The 26813-nt window shown below is 37.2% G+C and overlaps 1 protein-coding gene across 3 annotated transcripts in view; it reads right to left on the reverse strand.

Annotated features, from left to right (window-relative positions):
* Positions 1 to 26813, reverse strand: part of NKAIN3 (sodium/potassium transporting ATPase interacting 3) — a 516979-nt gene that overhangs the window by 115308 nt on the left and 374858 nt on the right. For all 3 annotated transcript variants that reach the window (XR_009498413.1, XM_059901560.1, XM_059901558.1), the window contains exon 4: positions 683 to 880. Coding sequence is in view for 2 of the 3 variants with exons in the window: in XM_059901560.1 (XP_059757543.1) it covers positions 683 to 880 (198 nt within the window). In the remaining variant the exon portion in view is untranslated. The remainder of the gene's footprint in view (positions 1 to 682; positions 881 to 26813) is intronic.

Genomic DNA, 26813 nt, shown 5'->3' on the forward strand with positions numbered 1-26813 from the left:
CTTAAATTAATTCCACTCCACAGCATGATCAAACTGTGGCTGGGACAGTCTCGTGGAAAGAAAATGTCTTTAAAGAATTCCTAGCACATAAGCCTTCTGTGGTCCAATCAAACCATTTCCTCTCTGTTTCTGTATATGGAACTGTATCCTCACAACCAATTTTAGGCACTAAAATGTGTAGGACTCTCTGGAGGAATTTGTTTTCTTAAGAAATAATTATTTGAAATATGAGGTTTATTAGATTGAGAAAGACATCGGGTGTATTTTCATCCTTCTTTCTCTGGAACTAACATGACTTAATAAAAGAATGCATTAGAAGTAGTAGCAGCAGTAGAAGTATATTAGGAGAAGAGCTCACAGTAGTGAATGGGCAATGCACCACTTCTGGGGGATGGTGGTACTATTCCACTGAATTGTGGGGATTGTATCTCAGGTTAGAAACTACAGCAACTAACTGGTTCTAAAAACCAAGTGTCTGGATACCAAGAGGAGAAAGATGTCACCTGCCATTAAGCATAACTACTGTTAGCATCATCGCTGCTATTTCCATTGTTTAAAGGATGTTCTCTGTGTGCTTATCTACGGCATTATCTACCGGTGGGGGGGTATGGACGGAAAGTTTAGATATAAAATGCCATTAAAGACAGTCCTGATCGGACAATGACACAAACGTGATACTTACAGAGAGTAGTATTTGGACGGCACTGTGGATGACCTCCAGGTACTGGAAGTCGACGATGCAGCCAGTGACGGAGACATACGTGTAATCGTCCATCATGCCGTGGGCTGACGGGGGCAACACTCTTCGGACACAGCCAGGCCCGTGTTCCCGCCACCACGACCGGTGTACAGAGATGTTGAATGTCATTAGATCTGTATCCTAGGGTATAAGGAGACAAGAGAGCAAAAGGAGACAATCATATCACATCACATCTTTGATTTTCACCTGAGGAAGAATTCAGGATGAATGAAATTGTTGAAATGGTTTAAATTTCAAGTAAAAAGTGACAAAAGACAAAGTTAACATTGGCGACATGTATCACATGGCTAAATGAAATAGCTCATTTTTCACATCGGTTATAGTTACTCAATGTGGTGATATAATTCTTTGAATAATAACATTTCAAGGTTAGTTAACCTTGAATAACACATAGTCAATAACACATCAAAAATCCAGAGATGACACGTTTATTTAAAAGTTCCTATGTCTATTTAAAAATTATATTGTCCACATTGAAATTTTCTTCTGTATTTTCTTGTTGCTCCATTGCCATTGGCATCACCATCATGCGCTAACATTTATTGAGAGATTTTTTGCCTGCTAGACATTGTTCTGAGCACTTGTCACATGTTATGTGTTCATGCACGTACTATCATCATCCTAAATTACAGTAGGCTGAATAATGGTCTCCCCAAAATACATTTATGTCCTACTCCCTGGAACCTGTGGATTTTACCTTATATGGCAAGAAAAGGACTTTGCAGATGTGATTGCATTAAGGGTCATGAGATGGGGGTATTATCCTGGATTATCTGATGGGCCCTAAAGACAATCACATGTCTCCTTATAAGAGGGAGGCAGAGGGAGAGTAGACAGACACAAGGAGGAAAAGAAGGACAGTGTGACCACAGAGGCAGAGCTTGGAGTGGTGTGGCCACAAGCCCAGGAATGTTGGCCGCCACCAGAAGCTGGAAGAGACGAAAAAGGATTCTCCCTAAAACTCCAGAAGGAGCGTGGCCCCGCCAACATCTTGATTTCAGCTCAGTGAAACTGATTTTCAGACTTCGGCCCAAAGTCTGAAAATAAGCTATGAGAATATAAATTTCTGTTGTTTAAGACACCAGGTTTGTAGTATTTGTTGTATAGCAATCATAAAACAACAACAACAAAAAACAAAACAAAACTAAAACAGGTGAGGAAAGAAAGGCAAAATAAATTGCCCAACTTCGTTAATAAATAAATTAAATGAACTGCCTATGTAGTGGCAGATCCAGACTTGACCCTATGCAATCTGTACTTTTAGCTGTGACATGATGTTATCCCACTACCGACTATGTTCCCCTGCCCAACCCCTTACAATTCCTCATACCCTGAAGGGAGCGAGATCCTTCCCCCCAAGTTGTTTCCAAAAAATGTCACCACAGCTGAGCAAAAGAACAAAGAAGGCAATCCTTGACTTTTACATATCAAAATAGCCTTTCAGAGCTCTTAACAGAAACACCAGTGCAGGTGTTTAATCCTCAAGAGATGCCCCTTAGTATTTGCAGTGTCAGCCATGAAGAACTAAGGCTATAACGTTTTTGTCATAAACAATAGTTTGAAAAGAATAGATGAGGAACCAGATTCTTGACTCCCGGATAAGCTAAGGATTACAGCTGCCCGTGTGGAGCAGGAAGGAGGAGGTGTGATGATGGAGAGATGGTAAGGGCGCCCGTGGACTGTGGCCGGGGACCGGGGACAGTGTACCAGCAGGGGAGCCGAGGACGCAGGGGCAGGTCAGCTGGTCCATTTCCCAGCCTCCACGCCAGGCGAGCTGGTTGTCACTGGTGCCAGGGGGACCTGTTGAGTGGACACCACACGTGGCTTTTGCTCAGCCGCCCAGGGGCCACCCACTGATGGTGCAGCACAAATAATGCACATCTGTGCATCTCAGTGCCCCTCGGAGGACAAGTCCCCATCTCAGTGGCATAGGACACTCCTAAGTACCAGAAATTGGGAACTCTGAAAACTTAGGGGAAGCTGGTGTGAAATGGAAAGTTCTTGAACTTCTAGGTGTCTGGGACTGAATACAACCAACGTGGGAGCCCCTCGCCTGCTGTTACCCCCTGCTGTACGTGGTACCCGCATCGCAAGGTGAGAAACATTTCCAGTTTAGGCTGGTAGGCAGTTATTTCACAGTTTTAGATTCTCCTCAACTCAAGTAATTCAAGTACCATTATAAGTATGCCTCTGATTAGATCAATAATAAAACATTTTCTTTTTTTTTTTTTTTTTTATGGTTTGCTACACATATCATTCAGTTACCTTCACAGTTACAGAATTTTATGGATAATAAAACATTTTACATCATTTTGTTTTGTTTTGTTTTGGTTGTTGGTTGGCTACATGTGTCATTTGCAGTTACCCTCTGGAGGGAAAATATTATAGAAAAATATAATTGCTTTCGCAAGTGAATTCAGTTTCATACAAGGCAATTTACCTACAGGCAAACTGCATGCTGCTCCCTTTCCTGGCCAGCAGATTTAATCTCTTATAGTTAGTCTTGGTCACTACAGAAAAACTACTATTTCCGATTTTAATAGAATTCATTAGGTTCAGGATAAACTAGTATGATCTCAAAATTCATAGCAATTTCTATTCTTTACGCATTCTTACCTAGTGGCCTTTTCTACTGCAGGACTGTAAGTTCCTTCCAGTATGACTTTGACTGAAATTTATATTACCCAAATAAAAGAAAAGTGAATTTATGAACTAATGATACATATTTGTTACACTCACAGAAATCTCTCAGTGCAGTTCTCACTTGATTTGTTGGCACTATAACATATTTATAAACTGTTCTATTCTTTGCAATGACTGTATTAAAATTTGAATGAGAAAATCGATAGCATCAAATTATACTTAAAGTTTAGACCTCTTAAATTTGGTATAAAATTTTATCACAAGTTTGTGTCTGATTTCTATCTCCTTCAGTAGTTAGATTTCAAACATTAAAAAACACCTTAACACATAATAAACTCAATTTCCTATGTCAGGCACATCAAAGGAAATGCAACTCAGAAAACTACGATATATATATTTTTTTAATTTAATTTAATTTATTTATGGCTGTGTTGGGTCTTCGTTTCTGTGCGAGGGCTTTCTCTAGTTGCGGCAAGCGGGGGCCACTCTTCATCGCGGTGCACGGGCCTCTCACTATCGCGGCCTCTCTTGTTGCGGAGCACAGGCTCCAGACGCGCAGGCTCAGTAATTGTGGCTCACGGGCCCAGTTGCTCCGCGGCATGTGGGCTCTTCCCAGACCAGGGCTCGAACCCGTGTCCCCTGCATTGGCAGGCAGACTCTCAACCACTGCGCCACCAGGGAAGCCCCAGAAAACTATGATATTTTAATAAAGATAAAGTAAATAAATAAATGCAGAAGTTCATTTATTTTGTTGACATTTTGGCTATCATATCAAAGCTTGTAGTTTTCAAACTCACATAGGTCAACAAAGTAACCTTAAAAATAACTATGAGTCTCTCAAATGTCATTTCTTTTCCATTTCTTGGAATTAGAATATTATCTGAGAATTTAAGCACACCATGGTTAAGAAAATTGACAACTGATGTCTTTGCCATTGTCCTTAGAAATTAAGAGATATAGATAATGGTATTTGTATTTATGCAAATGTATGTGATTACCAAGGGACAGTTTGTAAAACAAGGAGGAAGAAAGCAAGGAGAGAGAGAAGAAACATGAAGGGTTTGGGAGGTGTGAGGACAGCCTGGAGAGACAGAGCATGTCCAGGCCAACAGGAGAAAGAATTTCAGGGAAGTTGGTAATGCCAGAGGCAAAAACTCCTCCTAAAATAAAACAAACAAACAACAACAACAAAAAACAGCACTGAATTTGCTGAGTGGTGGGCAATGGGGACCTTACAAAATGCAATGCCGGGAGAGTGTTGGGAGTGAAAAACTGCATTTCAAGGAATTGAGGGGATTGAGAAGAAAGGATTCAGTGTTTTTCATGAAGTTGGGAGTCCAGGTAGTAAGAACATGGGGTGGACAAGAGTCAATCTGTGCATCTACTCACACTCACAGATTTATGACTTAAAATTATTCCAGAACACTGCTTTTCCCTGAATATCTACTCAACTAAATACTAAATGTTTAAAAGCCCTTTCATCTCATTAGTGTGAATCTCAAACTTGTTCCCATTTTCTTTGAGTACTTGAATAAAAAAAAAAAAAAAAAGGAATTTCCAGAATTCTTTGAAATGCTCATTAACTGTGTATGTGGATATGCCTGCCCACATTTTATTCCCAGTAAGTGTAGCTACAGTATTGGAATCGGCTCACATCCTGAAAAATTCAATATTCATTTTCTATTACAGTAGACCACTATGTAATTTTTCATTAATCAAATAACTAGTCTTTCTCTTATTCTTCTTTGTTCTTTTAATCATCTGCTTTTTTTGGTATGTATCTAATTTAATTTTAGCTAATCCTCTTTATTTCTAGAAATGGACTCCCAACTACTAATAATCATTTTTTCCTTTCTCCTTAGTTGTGGCTGGAAGGGTCATTGAATCCAATTTTGTATGGCTATCTACTCTGTCTTTTCACTGTCGTTTGTCATAAGCCAGCCCATCTGGAAGTGAAAATGTGACTTTGAAGAGATGTCCACATGTATTTAAGAAAATAGATTTTGCTCAATTTTAGAGTTAGCTTTGGGTTTACATTTATATAATTAAATTCATGTCAGTTGAAATTTCTTTTGAAATACTGTTTATCTCAGAATAGGAATTAGAAAAATTAAAACAAATGTCTTACATTTCTAATAATTTTCTTTTCACTGAAGCACCAAACATTTCAGAGAGTACTGTAGATCTGTATAATAAAGGACAAACACAGTGCTTGGTAGTGAGGTTTACGTCTTTGGAGCCCATTATACAAAGACTTAGCATCAGTTCAATTATTGATATATCAACAATTATATGTTATTTTCCTATGTTAAAAGCAGCTCTTAGGGATAAGCTTAAAAGGTCTTCAAGCTTCCATTTGAAAGTGTTTGTCAGTTACTGTTGCTTTCTTTTTTTTTTTTTTATAAATCTATTTATTTATTTACTTTTGGCTGTTTCGGGTCTTCGTTGCTGTGCGCGGGCTTCCTCTAGCTGTGGTGTGTGGGGGCTACTCTTCATTGCAGTGTGAGGGCTTCTCATTGTCGTGGCTTCTCTTGCTGCGAAGCACGGGCTCTAGGCGCGCAGGCTTCAGTAGTTGTGGCACGTGGGCTCAGTGGTTGTGGCTTGCGGGCTCTAGAGCTCAGGCTCAGTAGTTGTGGTGCACGGGCTTCGTTACTCCACGGCATGTGGGATCTTCCTGGGCCAGGGCTCGCACCCCTGTCCCCTGTGATGGCAGGCGGATTCTTAACCACTGCGCCACCAGGGAAGCCCCCTACTGTTGCTTTCTTAAAGAACTCTTCCTGCAAGCCATAGCACATCATAATTATTTAGGCCCATGCCACTGGTGTTGAATATAAAGAACAGCCTGCAGAGTGAGGAGCAGCCATTGATCATTTCGAATTTCTGTCTCTTATCCTTACAACTAGGTATTGCTAGGGCTTTTCAATTGTCTACTGTTGATCAGAGGCCAGAGGCAGAGCTGAAAGCAGTCAAGCTTTTGACCTTCAATCTTGAGCTTAATCCCCTAGATTGAACTACTTTAGGAAGCCGTGAAGTCTCATCTATCTATTCAACAGATATTTATGGAGTTTCTAAAATAAGCTATGATCTGGGATTTAAAAGTGAACATAAGATCTTATTCTTGCCCTCATGGAACATATATTCTCATGGAGAAAACAAGTAATAAAGTAAACAACTATAATTAAAGTAGACAAAAATAATTATACATTGTAAAAACTAATAGAAAGAGAGTAATGTGATGGAGAGTGATTGGGACGAGGAATGGAGTTACTTTACACAAGGTGGCAGAGAAGCCTTCTCTAATAGTTGATATTTGGGCTAAGACCTGTTGGTTGAGAAAGAACCAGAAGATGTGAAGATCTGGGGAAAGAGTACAGCAATCAAACAGAACTGCAAGTACAAAGCTCATGGGATGGCAAAAAGGTTTAAGTAAGTATTTCAGGGACTGACTGAGGGCCCACATAGCTGGAATGAAGCTGAGGTCAGGATAGAAGTGGTACAAGGAAAGATTGAAGACGTAGGAAACAAGCTATGATAAAGAGTCTGGATTTTACTCAAAGTCCAGTTGGGAGGTCAAATATTGATATCGTCTGCTTTGCATTTTTTAAAAGATCATTCTAAGAAGTGTATAGAGAATGGATTTGACTAAATGGAAAAGTGGAAGCCAGTAAGGTGGTTATTGTAGCAGGTCAGGTGACTTGGAGAAAGATGGCGGCAGTAGAGGGGGCAGAACAGAGAGGGGAGGCATATTTTGGAGGTAGAATAGCATGTGGAGATGAGAAGAGATAAATGAAGGAAGACTTGTTTCTGATTGAGCAGGAAGGCTCCCATCTGCTGATGGTAACTCTCTGGAGAGGAGGGCAGCTCTGAGCCACCAACACCAACCATTGGGCAGTGGGCACCCCAGCCCTGTAAAGGGGGGAAAGATGGGGCATAAAAACAGTATTTACCAGTGTATTTATATCAATTTGCCATTTTCAAACCAGTTTCCTTATATGTGGGTTAAAACAAATAAGTAATCACACTAAATGGTGTTAAAAATAAGGATTTTTAGTGTAAGAGAAAAGAGACCATTATGGGATCAAAGAAAATAAGTGTAAATACTGTGATTTGGAAAAGAAAGAGTCTACTGCTCTTCCTATTGGTAACATAAATTTTAGTAATATATTTTACTATCCATTTTTTTTTTTACTTTAGAAATGAGAACTAAAATATTACCCATTATCAATTAATCTTAAGAATGATGAAATCAGTTCATTTAAATTTCCTCCTGATGTTGCCTACACAACTTTTATGATCATGCTCTGAGTTGTGGCTCTAGTGCATTCAGTCACACTGTTAATTATAGAATTTTCATTAAAATGTATAATGTTTGTGTTCATTTATTTTGTTGTGGTCTTTTAATTCATTCAGCCAAATACCTTAGTCCTAGAGTAAAGAGCACTTGAAAAAAATAACTCTATTGCTGAGTCTTTTATTTATATTCCTATCTGGATTAGCTGAATTTTAGGATTAGTACAGTTTTAGTCTGTAAGTGTATATATTCACTATTTAAAGGATTAATATAAGCTCTATCTCCTCAGTCTTTGAAGGTTTGGTACTGTAGGCATGGCACTTTATACATGTAAGTAAAATTGTACCACTGCTAAAAAAATACATGATGTTAAAATTGAACTGAAAATATCAAAATGCACTCATGATTTAAAATCATTAAATAAAATGTGTGTGTGTGTGTGTGTGTGTGTGTGTCTGTGAACTCTGTCCACTGAAATGGCTTAGAAACTGTGTCACCCCAGTAGCAATGAGCACCTCCAGTTCATGTTCTCTAAAACAACCCCTCGCTAAGAAGAAGCAAAGTTATTCCCTGAGAAATGTTAAATCCAGGTGTGGTGTAGGAAGCAATAAGCAGAGTGTGCAATATATTTTTGTGCTAGAAATTAAGAAAATTTTCAAAAATTGACGAGTCATGTTAAAAGGATATAGGAGCCAGTATGAAGCGTCTATCACTGGCTAAAGTTGTGATAATTTGACCATTAAAAAGGATAATGACTGAGGCAGACCAAACACACTGAATCAATGAAAATCTGTGATTGCATAATACTCAAAAAAGAAAGGCAGAAAAACACACTGTTAATATTTAAAGGAGCTATTTAAACAACACCTTCTCTGCGCTTTCCATACAATTTTGCTATGAACTGTTCTACAAAGTGAAGTTTATTAATTATAACAAATAATCGTATTTGAAAAATGAGTGATTAAAGGTAAAGAATTAAGCATTTATTTTGCCTTTCCAGCAGGAATTATGTATCAAGATAACGAAGTCGATGAGGTAAAACTCTATATAACTGACAAATGTCAGGCAATAAATATAGAAGAAATGAAAGAATTTTTAAAAAATTACAAATTATAATGAAATTATTTGATTCTTATAAGATTAGCAATTGATTATAAAAAATTAGGTTAAGTAGTTTATTCATGTAGTGCCAAGGTATGGAACACAGATTCCTTTTTCAGTGTCAAGTGGTACTTACATAATAATAATAATAAAAATACCACATTTCAGAACTTGTGACATATACATAAAATGATATTCAAGGAAAAATTTTATGTCATTCAATATTCATAGTAGAAAAGAAGAAAGGCTGAGAATTAATGAGCTAAGCATACAGTTCAAAAATTTAAAAAGAATAACAAGACAAAAGATGTTAGAAGAAAAGATGTAGATACAGATTTAATTAACAAATATTTGTTATGTGCCTATGTTGTGCTGGGATCTGGGATTAATCCATGAATGAAACAGAAAAAAATCCCTGCTCTAGTGAAGCTAACATTCTAATAGGAGAAGACAGACTATAAATATAAGGAAAATAAAGTCTCTTTCATGTTAGAAGGTGAGTGCTTATTAAAAAGAGTAGAGGACTGACATATATACACTAATATGTATAAAATAGATAACTAATAAGGACTGCTGTATAAAAAATAAATAAATAAAATTAAATTTTAAAAAAGAGTAGAGGAAAGACATCAGAAATATATAAAAGCAGGAACTAATTAAAGATACACTAGAGAGGATCAAGAAAGCACAAACTTGTTTCTTTAATACACTAATAACATTAACAACACCCTGATAAGAGTAATCAAGCTTGATATTACTTGTCATTGTCTAGGTGGCATGGTGGCCATTCAGATACAGGACAATGAAAAGTCTTAGGATAAAGTGGCAACATCTAGAAGTTTAAAACGGGCATGCCTTATGGTTCTGAAATTTTACCCCTCTGAATTTACCTAGCTCACATATACACCTGCATACACATGTAAGAGTGTTCATAACATTGTTTGCAACAGCAAAAACTTGGGAGCCACCTAAATGTCTATCAAAAATTAAGAAATTGGCATGGATGCAATCACATGCTATGTGAAGTAGAAATAAAGTAAGCCTATGTGTATTAAAAAGGATGGATTTCTCAAACATTATGTTGACAAAAAGAATCAAGTTGTAGAAAAAATAAACATTGTAGGACTTAAGTTACATAAAGTTTAAAAAGGTGCACAGCAATACTATATATTTTTAGAATGCAGTTATATGTAGTAATATTTTAAAGAAATACACAAATATAATAAATATTAAATGTAGAATATAGGGCGAGAAAAGGGATCAGGGCATAATAAACAAGAAAGGTTTAACTGTTGGAAAAGTTTCATGTCTTTATTTCATTAGTCTGTGAGTATTTGACTTATTTCATTACTTTTTATTAAGTATTGCATACTGCTTGAAAATAAAAAATTAAAATAAAAAAACCCTTTCCATTTCTCTCCACTCAAATTTCCACCATTTCTAAACACAAGTCCTGGCCTCTTCTCTTCTTTTTCTCCAACTTATTTTTCTTATTAACACCAGAATAATATTTTTAAAACCCAAATGTGTTGATGTCACTAGCTGCTTAAAGAACTTCAGTGGTTTCCCATTGCCCATAGAGAAAAAAGTAACTCCTTTCCAGAGCTGGAAAGGTATTTACTTACTCTGCTTTTAATCACTTCTCCAGACTCCTTGTTTTTCTTCCCCTCACACTCTACGCTGTAGCCATACTGAGCTTCCTTCTGTTCCCCAAATGAACAGTTCTCTCTAACCTGTTGGTCTTCACACATCCTGTTCCATCTTCACAGAATATTGTCTTTCACTCTCACCCTTCATCTTCTTCCCCTAACACTAAAATCAACACCTCCCCATCCTGGTTACCTGGCTAATTCCTATTTATTTTCAGATTTCGGCAGAGATATCAACTTCCTTGGGAAAGTCATCACTGGCCCCTGGAAATTCATCCACAGGAAGTCTGGGCAATAAAAGCCTTCTATGTTTTCCCTAGTGCCTGGTCCTTTCACGTAATTTTATATCTTTGTTTGGGTGGGGATGACACATTACTTTTTTTATAATCAACTTGCTGACTCACATGGCAGATTATAAACCAACTATGATCTGCACTGTTTTCCAAGGGCCAAGCTCACAATAACAGCTCAGTTTTTTAAGTCAAATGAATGAACGAGCCTAGCTACTGGATTCTTTGAGGCACAAACTCAATTAAGAATTGAGAAAACCTAAAAAAACCCCAGAAGGTCACCGAACATCCATTATTGCTAATGGGAGTGTGAATTTGTGCAGCCACTTTGAAAAAAGTTTTGTATATCCACTGTAGCTAGATAAATGTATGCCTTATGACCTAGTGGTCCCACTCCTGAGTATGAATGCATTATCAAATGCATTTCTTAAGAAAGGTAAGTATGGAGAGAATCAGCCATCTTTCTCATGTGTTTATGAAAATAACTGAGACACTGCAAAACTAGGAGGAAAAGAACCATGGTGAAAGGTTGAATTTCTTTCCGGAACCATTGGATGCTGTGGAAGGAACCAAACAAACACCCCCCCACCCCACCCCCAGTTTTCTAATAATGACTTTAAAGAAATCACTAGTCCCATTAGAGGAAATTATATAAATGAAGCCCACCTCCTGCTGGGCCACCTTGAAGGGGGGTGGGAGAAATACAGCAAGAAATTTACAAAAGTCTGCAATTTGCAGGAAGACTTTTGTTTTTCTTTTAAATGTCAACTTCCCCTTCTTTTATCTGTGTTTACTTTGTAGTTGTCCATTCATTTGCCATGTCTTGTTTTATGCTGATTTGCTTTTTTTAAAAAATCCATATGTGTGCACTTTTTTTTTAATCCATATGCACAGCACTTTTCTAGAAGGACATACTTAGTAGTGGCTTCCTCTGGGGGAGAGGCATTGAAGGTTTGGTGTAGGAGATTTACTTTTTGTTCTAAGTCTTTTGTATTGTTTGAATTTATTACTGTGTATATATACAGTAGTGCCTTTTTAATTAAAATGTTTTTTACATGTAAGTTACACTTAAAAAAACGTTACCAGCTTTATTTTTTGAACTTTTTTTTTATAGAGCAGGTTTTTATTAGTTATCTATTTTATACATATTAGTGCATATAGGTCAATCCCAATCTCCCAGTTCATCCCTACTTTTGATGTGCATCAGGTCCATAGGGCAGAACCAGGTATGTCCCTGCAAAAACAGCCTTTCAAAGCTGAGCATTTGTGCATAGAATGCAACAACATTTCAATGCAATGGTAAAAACCATTTCATGCCAGTGATGCCTCAAATATTATTTGTGAAAGTATAATGTACATTCCCAGATACTGACATTTACGGTATGTAATTGCTACACCTGACGACACTAAGATTTGCCTACAGATGATTTTTTAACAATAAGTGTACATGTTGTTGTAATCTATGAATTTTAAGCACCTGTAGTTTACTTAGCTAATTACCAAGCCCACTCAACACATCTGGCTTCTCTGTCTTTGTGTTAATCAATAACTATTTAATTACAATGTTATGCCTTTTATGCTAATTAGGATTTTGAGACCATAAAATGGTGCTACCTTTGTGTTTCATGCCTGTACTAATGTGTTATATTTATAGTTTGTTGTATTCAGAACTCATGCTGCATGTGCATGTATGCACACATTTTATTTCATTTGCACAACAGAAGTGTTTCTATTCAATCTGTTTTTTGCCAAGTTTACTGTCTGAAAAGAAAATCCTTGCTTATTTTAAAATTTTGGTTGGAAAATTCCTTGTCTGAGAAAAATAGATGTTTGTTTTAATCTGGTAGGATTCTTTAAAAAAAAAAAAAAAGGAAAAGTCATATGATCCTTTTAGCTGTTCCCTTTTTGAAAGGTAGCCGGATAAATAGAATAATATTGGTATTTTTGATCTGTGGATGTAGCTGCTGGTGTGGTTTAAAACCCTCTGCAAAAGAAGACTGTTTTTTCTCAGTTGCTTCCTTTGCTCAAATAATTGTGAAGGCTAGAAAGAGGTCTGATTAATTGCAAACTTGGATGTGGTAAAAACCTCTCTGGCAGGTTCTTATCTCTCACCATCAATCTCAAGTTTCAGAGTAACCATCTTGGAAGGCTTGCAGGAGGGAGCCTCTTGGGATCTGCAAATTCCAGAGACAAGGACTCAAATGCAGAGTTGGATTTCTACTGTAGCAGTAGGATGGGTGTTAGCCTACGCTTATTGCTTGACTCCTCACTGGGGTCTTTAGGGTTCCATACCAATCTCGGTGTGTATATGTGTGCACATGTGTTCAGGGGGAAGGGGGGCTATTCACTTTGCTGTGGGGCAGGCGCTGAACTGAGAATAAAAGCCCACATCTGCCCGCGATATTCATTTTGAGAGTACTGTCTCTCTTCATGTCTCCACAGATCCCCTAATATGACTGATGAGTAATCACACCGAGTATGGAGACGCTTCATGTCAGCATTAGCTCTCTGCCTTTCGTCTAAACAAGATTAAGTGTCACTAGCCAGATATTCCACAAGTATATAAGGCCCAGTGGCCACAAAGGACATTGTTTATTTTACCACTATTAATTCTTTAGGGGGGGAATGATATTTAAGGTCTTTTTTTTAACCCCATGGCTGAGTCATGGGGTTTTCTTTCCCAGTGTCCTAAGGAGTTCAGGGTGCTTCCAAACTATTAATTAATTCATATTATAAAGTGAATTCTTACTAGCAATGATTAATCCCAGTAATTTTAATTCCCCTAAATGAAGTAAAGACCACTTTTAGCTCTTCCTTAGAGTTGAATTTGAAGCTTTCCAAAGAATATTTGAATCCTTTTCAATTTGTAGATCATGGGGAGACATATTAATTTCTGGTTGTCCTTACAGGTAGCAGCTACTCTTAAAATATCCAGCTTGTCCAAAAGCACACTTAGCTACGCTTTCCATAAGTACCTAGATGAATACACACACTATTATCCAAAGTAGAAAACCTCTTCCCTTTGACATTTCTGCAGCTGGCCACCAAACAACCCTCTTGCCATGAGCTGGGATTATTTCTGTGGGGCAACTTCCCAGATGGCATCTTCAATGGATGTTGGGTAGTCATTGTAGCTACATCGTTTGTAGTATCTAAAGTGGCAACAATGCCTGTCTATGCTCTGCCCAAGGAGACTTCGAACAGTGTAGGTTTCCTCCTTATAAATAAGATAGTCCTACTGTACATATAGATTATAAATTTAAACATTGCATTAGGTCATAAGGTCTTCTCTGAGAATGAATGCATACGTTTTTCCTTGCTCATCTCTTTAACAGAAATGCTATTTATAGGCATTGTTCTCTATTCATCATAGTGCAAAAATTTCATATTTTCTTCATTAGCACTTTGTAATCTAAAAGTATACAATCTATATTAATTATAATATATTGGTGAATGCAGAACAAAGGTATTTAGAACTACTTTTTTTTTTTTTTTTTTTTTAGAACTACTTTAATTCAGAGCCATTTCTGTAGAAAGTGACTCACACAGTCTGATATAGTTTTCCTTTAAGAATGATGCTTTGAGCATTTTGTCAACCAATAACAAGGCGTGATGGCATCTCATTGTTATTTAAGAATAAGCATTGTGCATTGGGAGCTCTGTGCATACTGAAAGGCATGGTGCAGGGGCCACAGTTTGGGGACATGGAGGGTGGGTCCAATCAGTAACCAGAATATTCCCACACAGTCCCTGAGGCTGGAAAATCTCGTTAATCAAGGGTCCAGCTCTTTGTCTCTGAGTCTGGGAATGAGATACACAGTTTTTGAGGAAGTCTAGCACCACAACAGTTAGTTTGGAGACTTTCCAGAAATAGATCAAAGAGGAGAAGATTTTTTTTTCTTTTTACTGTCAAAACTATTATACCTTTAAAGGTGTCTGTCTCCTCCCTGAAGGGCAATGTTTCTAGGGCCATGTTTAGCTGAGGAGGAAGACCCTGTAGCCCTCAAAGGCAGCAGCTGTACCACAGACCCAGCAAGTGAGACTAAAAGGCAGAGTTTGCCTAATCATAGGCTCACTGTTAAAAAACAATTATCTCAATTTGGGTAGCAGCCTATTGGCTGACTTAAAACTTGTTTTTTTTTTAAAGGTCAATCAAAGGAGAATTGAAATAGTAGCCCAGACACTTGCATTCTCTATGTATCCTTAAGTAGTTTCATTTTCATTTACTTCTTTAACATTCTCTAATCCCAAGCCATGTGCCAAGTAGCAGTGCTATAATACTTTAGGCAAGTTACATAAAGTTGCAATTTAAAAGTCCGGGTAGTCCCCTTATATTTTAAGATTGAGGCAGTCTTTGGCAAAGGATTATGCTATTTGGCACACCTGCCTCTATTTGGGGAAAGTTATATTTTTAAATTGTCAGCTTCTAGGTGTGAGTCTGGTAAGGGATATATTACCCCAAGCAGACTAGGCCATGAAAAAGGCACTGGACTTGGAGAGTCTGTGTGACATAAATTCTATAACAGCAGAAACTTCCCAATGATCCCCTCCCCAGGATCTCACATTATATCAGAAACCAGTATGTGCTACTACATGGTCCTCAGTAAAGATCCATGAAGAAGGGAAGGGGTAGATGCATTTTGGGTAAGGAAGGACTGACATCACATAGCTCAGAAAAAGTACAGCTGAGTGAGAGGTTAGTGACAAGATAGTAGCCACATCTTCTAGTGGGCAAGGTGACATGGGGAAGACCAATTTCCCTCCTCTTCTCAAATCCTTCCCCTTGCCCAGAATCTAAGCAGTCATTTCTCTCCAAGTCATCCAACAAATGGGACAAATTTGCAGTAGAAAGCCAAGTAACTTGATGGCTTGGGTAACTTGGGCCATCACTGGCTTTGGGGAATAGAGTGTGGCAAAAAGGGCTAGAAGGAAAAAAGGGAGAGGAAGTAAATGCTGCCATTCTCAGAGAAAGATCCATTGTCTGGGCCCAGGGGAAGAGAGAATTTTATGGGGATATTCAGTAAACCTGGAATCCATGGGTCAGAGCCATGTATTATATACAACTAATGAAAGAAAGGATTTGAATTATCAATACAAGATAATAATTCTATTGAGGATTTTTGTAGCTATTTAATGATTCATAGTATTCTTTGGTCATTTATTTTACTTATGACCATGAGTCCTGTTCTCAAATTCAGATATCTTGTAATAGAATGCACTACACAATGCATATTTATTTATTAACATTTAGAAATAAGAATGTTCCTATAATTTAATGTGAATGCATAAATGTGTTAAGGCCATCATCTCATCATAAAATACCAGGAATTGGTATTGAAAACATTCTGGACCATTTATATAATTATTCTCAGTATTGAAAAAAAGATTCCACTTTGGGGATGTATAAATTATAGCTTCTTAGTTTGATAAATACCCAATTTGGTCATAATTATGCATAAAATGAGGGCTTTGGTTCAGTGTTTGTGTGTGACTTGTGATAATTTTTTTGCCAGGTCAATTCTTGCATCAGATGGGAATATATTCAGAAGATTAGAGAGTGTCAACCAACCCACAGTATTAGTGTTGGTGATGGTTGAAATTTACCTGTCAGACAAAGCATAAGACAAATGGATTATTTGTGGACATACTGCTGAGAATCAGCTGAATCAACTGAGAAGCCAGATGCTCAGAGTCACAAAAAAAAAACTAGACAAGCTCTCAGCTGATTGTAGGACAGTGATTCTTAGGACTTGGTCATCCCAGAGCTTTTCAAAGCTTCTCATGTGTATGAAAGTGTCAAAGGTTAGTTCCCAAGAGAATGCAGACAGGCTCGTGGTCAATGCAAAGCTGCCAGTGAACATAATTAAAGAACTTTATCGACAAGAATAGGGTCCATTTTTAGAATGCAAGTTACTTCTGATGGTTCTTAGATTTTTAACAGGCGTGATGGCAGATCCTCCCTACCTTTCTGCCTCACCCATGCTCCCGACTCTACCCTCTGCCACCCATGCCTCTTGTCCCACAACTAGGAGAAGCGGAATAACGTGGAGGAGACTCTAGGGAGCTCAACTTATATAGGAAAGGAGAAGGAAAGATAGACTCCAAACAAGCCTTCTCTGACCGAAGTTTCCACGTCATACACAGGTTAAACGTAGCACTGCAAAAATTCCGAGGGCGATCCTATGCCTAATATTTATTGGAAGGTAATCATAATATTCTGATCTGTCTGGACTTATGAGGTGGGAGTGGCAGCAGCAATGTCTACTTAATGACATTTGTCTATTGTCTTTGTCCAGACTTGGACACAGCCAGTTCATATTCAATAGTACACCTGCTTTTTTCTGCTAATGTGGGTCCAGCTTTGTAATGAGAGTACTCTACGAACTCAGCATCTTACCTGCACCAAGAAGCAAAACCCTAGCCAGTGGAGAAGCTACCACTATTGGCAAAGCTTTGTGTCTTCTTCGGGATCTTTGACCCTTTTCACATTGTAGTTTAATTTATCTTTTTATGGCCTACCTTACCCTCTGATTTTATGTTTCTCAAGACCTGGCATGGATTCATTTTTGTAAACACAGTGCCAAACATAGAGTGAGTATGTAATGAATGTTCATTGAAGGAATTATTTGTTCTTAAATAAAATAAATAATACACACTACTATATATAAAATAGATAACCAACAAGGACCTACTGTATAGCACAGAGAACTAGCCTCAATATTTTGTAATAACTTGTAAGGGAAACTAATCTGAAAAAAATAGGTATATATGTATGCATAACTGAATCACTTTGCTGCACACCTGAAACTCACACAACATTGTAAATCAATTCTACTTCAATTAAAAAAAAAAGAAAATGTAAAAAAATACACACACTTTAAAATCAAATGGTCAATTCTGAATGTATTAAAGAGTTAAACATAAAATATAAACCATAAAAGAATTAGAAGAAAAACATGAATATTTATCTTAGGGAGAGGAAGTACTATATAAACAAAAATAGCAAAGGAAGAAAACAAAAAAAAATTATGTAGAATAGACATGATAAGTTTGCTTTAGACATCAGCTAATAAGAAGGAGAATTGGCGTTGGAATAAAGAATTGCCTGCCTTGCACCTGTGTTATGCTAGGCTACTTTGAAAAACGGTTTTGCCACAATTGAATATTTTCAACTACATGTTAAAAGGAATAATATTCATGTAAATTACACTGTGTTTATGCAGATAAATTGGTTTCATACAGTGAGGAAAAATGCTGCATGAGTTAAACAAGATGCTTTAAAATGTCTTTAAAAAACTTATCAAGGAATAATTGGTTTGACTGTATTTTCAGAGTTTAGTCAACTAGCTTGGTGTCCCTTAGGTGTGATCCTAGACTTAAAGTACTAGGGAATTACTTATTTGTAAAATATGTACAGTTTTTCACTCCACAAGGATGTAACAAGAAAAGATTCTTCTATTTAACCACAAGCCCTTTTTTTGCTGAGGTTGTTTTACAAGTAGTATGCCATACTAACCCCAAAAAATCCCCAATCGTAGGTTTAAGGAGTCTAAGAGATAATGGATAGAAAGTCATGTTTTGGAAAAGCTGTAAACTTTATTCTTATACCTGTAATTTCTGCCATCTGATTCACCATCATGAAGATTCTGGGGCATAAATCACTGTTTGTCTAGTAAATTTAAAAGGTTTGAAGTTCTATTTACAAATCTCATTTTCTATACTCATGCAGAAACGCATATTTATAAGAAAGTAATAAAACTAAATACTTCTTTAATAAGAATCTTAATCTGAATATGTAAATATTGACACTTTTAAATTAACTTAATGAACTCAGAATCTGAAATTAGCTCTTGATCAGACTAGCTGGATAATGGTTATTCATCATTGGGTATTGTAAAAATACAACTTTAATTACAATAAATTATATAACAAAACAAAACACAGCTTCAGTTTTTTTAAAAAAAAGACTCTTGTACTACGATGTCAATCTTATTAGGCAGAAGTCACTAACTGATGAAGCAAAGAGTAAAGCATCGACAGACATAAAAATCACGTTTCAAATTTGAGAAGCTTAATGTGTTACAGGGAATATGCTCATACTTCTAGGAAAATGACTCAGTGAAGTATTTCCAAAATAAATACTTTAGCTAGAAAATGAATATTCTTTCTATAGGTAAGTGTGACCATTTAACAATTCAAGCCACAGAATGTCTGACTGAATTGTGGCCTCTTCACATTTAAATTTCTGGGCGTGACACTATTTTCAGCTGTAGTCAGACCCTCATTTGTAGTAAAACTCAGTGCTATCTATCTCCTGATCAAATGTTCTTTTGCTACGGCAATTTTAAAGTAGAATTGAAACTATAATAAAACTGTGGATATAGCCTCCTTGCTAATTTTGCATATTAGACATATCTTCAATAGCAGGTGTTAATTTCTAGGTAAATTCTGGTTGGGCTTCTTCTTTATTTTTAATATTAATTAATTAATTAACTTATTTTTGGCTGCACTGGATCTTCGCTGCTGTGTGCAGGCTCTCTCCAGTTGTGGCGAGCAGGGGCTACTACTCCTCGTTGTGGCGCGCGGGCCTCTCATTGCGGTGGCTTCTCTTGTGGAGCGCGGGCTCTAGAGCGCAGGCTCAGTAGTTGTGGCGCACGGGCTTAGTTGCTCTGCGGCATGTGGGATCCTCCTGGACCAGGGATTGAACCCGTGTCGCCTGCATTGGCAGGCAGATTCTCAACCACTGCACCACCAGGGAAGTCCCTTGGTTGGGCTTCTTGAAAGATGATTCCTAACAGCTGCTATTCTCTAAGTGTTTTTCTGAGAATTCCAGCTTCCAGGCCAAAGGGAGCAATTCCCCATGTGTCTGTGAGTGTTCTGATGCCAGCTCTTTAGAATGATATTAATCTCTATGCCACAGATTCATGTATTTTTAAATCTACTTCAAGAACAAAAAGGATATAACGGCCCATTAGGAAACATTAAATCCTAATCATTTCGTTAATGTTCTGGCTAATATGTGTTCTATAAAGTTGCTCACTTTTATAACTAAGATTCTAGTGTCACGGGTTAATGAGCAACATAGCTTCTAAGGCTGTGCATCTGCCATCCATCCATGATCAGGAAAGGACTAATCTGTCGTCCTAGCAGACGGATAGCAAGTCCTGTAGGGGTAAATTAACCCCCATTCTTTATTGCTGTGTCTTACAGATTCACAGAGCATTTCTACATATGATCATATTTGATTCTTAAATCCAGTCAGGAGGATGTGTATTATTATTCTCATTTGTTTGAAGGGCCTGGCAGGGAAGCACAGCATCTTTTGTATCATTGACCAGAAAGAGCTGTGGGATGGGATCTCTTCTTATTGGGAAGGTCACTGGCTGTCTGTGCAGCTTCTGGAGGGACGCGGTGGGGGCACTGACGTGCACACACTCAGTCAAAATGACCCTGGGTTACCTAGTTCCGATTTTTGGATGAGTCAGTGTTTCAACCAAACAGCAGTTACATGGCAGAGCGAGGTGGCAAACTCAGGCTGCTGACTTGCTCCTTGCCTTTTTCATTATGTCTTATGCCAAGTTCCTCGGAGGCACCAATGCTAACAGCCTCTACATCATATTCGCAGTAGATGAGAAAGGTTGTTGAGCCTGTCTCTTTATGCCCCATCCCTGCCCGGCCCTGGCCTCGGGGGAGGTGACTACCCTCAGCTCTGGAGTGTCCTGACTGTTGTCTATGGTAAACCAGTTGTCCTATTAGGTGGCTGTTCCAGGGAAAGGCTTGAAACCCAACTCCCACAAGGCAGATGTGGGAAAAAAATCTGCTACAAGGACTAAAAATTTTTTCATTTCTATGAAGCCACTATAATTGCTTTTTTCTGGACATTGTCACAGTAGCATAACCAGGAAAACAACCACCATAATAGTTAACACGTACGTAGCACTTACAATGTGCCAGCCATGGTTCTTAGCATTTTATGTATTTTAACTGACTTAATCCTCACAACAGCTCCTGGGGTAGGTGATGTTATTCTGCTGACTGTGTAGATGAGAAAAAGGAAACAGGTACCCAGTTACGAAGCCTGGAACAGCTGCAGCCTTCCTGCTTCCAGTCCTAAATCAATACTGCGACATTGTCATTTCAGTTACAACTGAATATACTTGGACTCATTCTTGGTATAAGTAATTTGCTTAAATTGATAGCCAGTAAGAAGCAGACCTAATTTTGGAAGCCAGACCAAAGTGGCAAAACAGACATAGTAATAACCTGGGTCCTTGATGACATCACCGCATCATCAACCAATCTTGAGACCTGCTCTACTTCTGGGCTTTGGGATGCGAGATGCTAGATGCCCTTAATGCCTATGGCACTTTGAGTCAGAGTTTCTGTTACTCCCAGCATAATAATGGTCCCAAGTGATCCAAGAATCATATTTTAGCACTGACTACGGATGCAGCTACCTGTGTTTGGATTTGGCCTTGTGATTTGGGGTCAGTTATTTTTTTTTTCCCTCTGAGGGAAAATATCCTTTCCCTTTCTCATTTGTAAAATGGGAATGATTTTGGTACCTATTTCATACGTGTGGTAAGGATCAGACGACATGATATATACAAAGCAGTTAAAACGGTGCCCCAAGTAGAGCTCATATTCACGAATATTTAGTGAATATTAGTGACTTTAAACATTATTATTTTTATTATTATTATTTTATTATATTTATTATTAAGCCTTGGTATTTTTCTAATCCATAAAATGTGAATAACAATAAACTTGTAGGGCTGTTATGAGGATTAAATGACATAACCCATATAGAGTGTTTAGCAGAATATTTGGCATATAGAAAATGTTCAAAGAAATTTGGTAGTTTTCTTTCCAATTAATTTTTTCTCTTAATCAAAATAATATACAAGTGATATAAAAGATAAAACAATTACTAAACACTTTTAAAGAAAAAAAGCAGTCCTTTCTATTTTATGAGTTAAAGTTATCATAGCATGTTGTTTTTCTTTAAAAAATTATATACACTAAAATATAATACCGTCATCGTTTATATAAAGATTTACTCCTTCAATAAAGCAGTCTGAATATGAACTTCATACTTTTTTATAAATGAAAACAAATTATAGTCTGTGCAAACTGTTACATAAAAAATGCCATACTATTGTACAAGCAATTGGTCTATTTCTGAAATGAAAAATGGAGACATGTCTGGCAAATTATATTGCTTGCTGAACCATAAACTTGTATAGATCAAATATCCAAGTATAAAAGTTAAATATCTAATACTATACCCCGAAGGAAATATACTATCTGGATAAACTGAAACTGTGATCTGTAAAAATCTCAGGGTTTAAGTATAATTCTGGTTGAAATAAACATTAATAATAACCACCTGATTCTAAAAAAATTCCAAATACATTACAATTAGCTTTCTAGTCCTCTCAGAAACTGATGAAGCTTTCTATAGAAGCAATAAACTATAACTCCATTTGCATTATTAAATTTAGTAATAGAATGAGGGCTCCTATATATCAAAGTCTTATTTACTGACACATATAAACCATAGAACTGTTTACTTCAATCTTTGGGAGTTAACAAATTTTAACCTATCAAGTTTCATTTAGGGGATATTCCTACTAATTGAATAATACCCAATTCATAATAGGCATGCTATGTAACCAAATGCAAACATTAATCTCAGTAATTCTTAGTGACATTGTGCTTTCTCAATAAGTATTTGTTGAATAGATAAGAACACAGGAGTAGATAAAATGCCCATTCGAACTATTAAATTTTTCCATTGCAGATTTTTACCTAGGGAGCTATATCTATATGTTGCATTATTAGAGAAGAAGAGAGATATTTAGTTATATTAATTTGTCAAATACATAAATCTCTAGTATGGGAAAAGGCCGCAGTACTATGTTTTGGATGTATTTAAAGTCTTCATCTATTCAATTCTACAAATACCAGGTCAATGTCTTTTGTGCAAGACATTGTTATATGCTATGAGAGAATCAAAATGAAAACTATACCATCTTGGTCTCTTATTAAGATGGGATACTGAAAACACACTTACAAAAACTATAGTATAAAGGGATATATATTAAAGACATAATCCACAAGGATGGGGAAAACATGAGAGGAGGTAAAGGGCACACAGTTTTGAAAGGCAGAAGCAAATGGATGAGTGGGAACCAACGTCAGTAGGGAAAGATAGGGACAGACCCAAGTTACACTTGCAGAGTCATAAAAAGCATCAGTTACTTCTGGAGCGGAGGTAAAGAGGATGGTTCTGAAATTAGCAGCCTGGGTAGAATCTGTCTGAGAACCAGTTAGACCTCTGATGTCTTCTGCCCCTCACTGCTACGTATCCCTCCTCCCCCACAAAGTCTGGAGTTGTATTCACTAGAGAGGGAAAATGGAGGCTCTTGATCTGTCGAATGGTACATATAGCTGAGGGTGGATGTACCACGCTGACAACGTGGGGATTCATGATCAGATGCATGCCAAATAAGGAACGCAAAGACCCCAGCCTCTGTCCCTAACTGGTTCTCAGGAGGCTGGCTCCTAGATCCCTCTCCCCTAGATAGAAATTGGAAGATTTTTTTCCTGAGGAATTTGGTCTATTTCAAAGCAGAAAAGGCAAAGACACTGACACCTGGAGTTCCCGAACAAATGGTCCACACAGGTCAATTCACAGTGTAGCTCATAGCTGAGAAGCCCCATGATGTGCTCAGCAGAGCCAATCAAGTTTTAAAGCCCTCACTCGTTATCATGCACGGAAAGCCAAGGATGAGAAAAATCTGAGGAAAGGCTCTCAAAGATAAAGACTCAAACTAACAGACAGAAAAAAAAAAAAAAAAAAAAGGCAAGCAACTTTGACAAAACAGATAATGCTGGGAGAAAAAAATCTACAAAACAAAACAATTAGGAACATGTATAAACCCCAAATAGGATGCTATTAATGCAGGACACTCAAATTTTAAAAAAGAGCATTTGAAATTAGAAACATAATAGCACACCTGGAAATTAAGTAGAAGGGTTGGAAGATAAAGTTTTAAGAAATCTCCCTGAAAGTAGAGTAAAAAGACAAATGAATGGAAAATAGAGAAAAGGCAAGAAGCTAGAAGATTGATCCAGAATACGCAATGTTTGAGCGATAGAATTTCCCATTAGAACATGGAGTACACACAGCATGGAGGGGAGAAAATTAGCACCAAATGATTTAAGAACATTTTCCCAAAATACAGGTCATAAGTTTCCAGAAAGAAAGGGCCTGCTAAATGTTCTGCATGAGATGCCTTGTTAGTGAAGAGTCTCACGTTTCCCAGAACTCATCCATTGCCGGATCTAAAGACCTCTCAGGATCCCTTGAGCCAGACCATGATTTAACTCTCAGTGCCTTGAAATATGAAAGACTAAATCCAGGAACTCTGGGTGATAATTTAATTGAAGAATAATAAAGCAATATAAGAAAACTCCCTGGATGGTCTCATATTATTTAATAAGCCCCTTAAAGATAAACAGGAGGGGGGAATTTGTCAATAATGTCATATTCATGCAACTTTTTAGAACATTCATCATCAAAATGTGATGTACCTTCTAGACTGTTAACTTCTTTGAAAACGGTGTTTGTGGTTCCAAATGGTGCCAGGTGTTGCCAGTGAAAAATGAATAATTCTTAAAGCCTTTCATACCATTTGACCAAATCATCGTTCTCAGCCGCAAACGAGCCATACGATATGTTCTTCAGAATTTTCAGACCCTTTAACTTTGAACTCAAACTAAAACCTTCCCTAAACAAAGCATTAAAAAAAAAAAAGAGTAGCAAGGATAACCCCTGTTTAACTTCCTAAATTCCTTCCATTTATCTTCTATTCTCAACGATTATTTAATTAATCCCCACTTTTGCAAGTTATGTTCTAGCTGCTAAGAGTATACGGAAATAAAGGAGAATTCTTGGTCAAGATGGTGGTTTGCAACAAATATAAATGCACTTTTGTTCCCTCCTTAAGCCACTAGAACAGTCCTAAGAGTTTTAAGAAAAGCACACAGGCACGCAAGGATGAAGCCAGGCTTTACCTTCTAGGAGCGAGGCTAGGAGACTCTCTTTTGGGATATCTGACAGCTGGAGAGCAAAGCCAAATCCACCCTAATATGAAGGAGGTGGCCAAGAAGACTCACGGAATTCGTCGAAATTTTGGGCAATCCCTCCCTGAAGACAGGGGACAGAGACCACGGCAAACAGGGGAAAACAAATGAAGCGTTTGGAAGAAACAAACACCCTAGTGGCAAAGATAGCTCTCTTTCTCCAGAAAAAAAAGACCGTCATTCATATCCACAGAAAGCAGAGAGAAAAGTATTATAACTATGACATAAGATGAAGATTTTGTATAAAAACGATCTTTTGGGTACTTAAAATATTATGGTGTAAATAAAAAGCTCATTTAGAAATGTTAGGCAATAAAGTTAAAGAACTCTTCCAGAGAAACTCCAAAGAAGTTTAAAAAGTTGTTCAAGAAAGGAAAAGTGTATGTATTTCACCACATCTTATCTGCAAATACCATTTTTACAGCCAAAATAAAATAAACACTGAATAAGAAAAATAATAAGAGCAAGCAAAACACAATTCACCTTGCTAATTTGCAAGAGTAGATGTGAAAGCCTATATTTAATGATTATCTTGCTGAAATGGTCTGTTGATCTTAAAAATCTAAATTAGAAAATGATTTTGTTAAAAAGAAAATGAGAATTTGCTTCAGAGAATACCTAGTGAAAGATGACCAAAATGGTAGATATTATGAGATTAAGCAAATTGTCTGATTTAGTTAACTGTGGTTCTAGGTAATATACTTTTAATAAATTAAAGTAATGAATGTATGTACTGCTTGCAAGGTAGAGGAAATTAAATTCAGTAGCTCTGTCATGGAACAATACCCCTATCCCCCCAGCCCAGAAAATAATGAGCTCCTTTGGAATATATTACCCTAATGGAGCTCATTCCCATGATGCTATCGAATGAAAGGAATGAAATATTGGTGCAAATGTAGGCAATCATTAATGCTGACAATGTGATTCAGTGAAGCATAACTCCCTGTCGTTTTTATTTTTAATTCTTCTATTATTATATGGCTTCAATGAAGTTTACATTGATATTTTGCAGAGGTCTTAACAGTTCTTAAATTTGACTTAGGAATCAAAACGAAACAACCAGCTAAGCTTTCCAAGAACAAAATTTTGGAAACAAAACTTTAAATGTTGCTAAGTGGGTTCTACAACAACAGAACCATTTAAGAGACCAATTTAAACTCAAGCCACCTAGAATTTTCAAAAATGGATCTGTGGCTAAAGATAGAACATAGGTGACAATTTACAAGTCTTTAAAGTGCTGGCCCCTGACTGTAACTTGCAAAATGTAAATCATCTAGAAAACTCCAAAAAACATGTTTGGCTCAGTCACTGGGGTTCATCCTTGTCAATACAAATAAAATAATTATTAGTTTGATCAGGAAACAAATTGTCCACAGGCACTTTGTCTTTCTATACACACTATCTGCATAAGAATCTAACTTTCGGACTTCCCTGGTGGTCCAGTGGTTAAGACTGCCCATTTCCAAAGCAGGGGGTGTGGGTTCGATCCCTAGTCGGGGAAGTAAGATCCCACGTGCCAAATGGCATGGCCAAAAAAAAAAAAAAAAATCTTTCAAGATCAAAATAACCAAACATTTGCTTCTAAAATGTCCACAATTTCCAGATTAAAATATTTTCCAATGCATTTGACACCCCTCCCCCATTTTTGGAGAACATTGTAATTGTATGGCCTCCTGTCTTAAACTGAATGACTTCTGAGTGGAATGATATCAATAATATTGGTTTAGAAGTTGTATTTTTCTGTCACATATAATACACAGATGACATATTCAAAGTCTGAAATGAGTATAGGCAGCCATGGCAGAACTGAAAGTTGCATCATTGGATTTGATGTTCTACATTCATTCAACTTTCAACATTCTTTGGTTGCAGGCCTTCAAGTGCAAAGACATTGTGGAGATGACCCAGAGGAGTGTGGACCTGAAGAT

This window comes from Balaenoptera ricei, chromosome 17, assembly GCF_028023285.1.
Source record: "Balaenoptera ricei isolate mBalRic1 chromosome 17, mBalRic1.hap2, whole genome shotgun sequence".
NCBI lineage: Eukaryota > Metazoa > Chordata > Mammalia > Artiodactyla > Balaenopteridae > Balaenoptera > Balaenoptera ricei.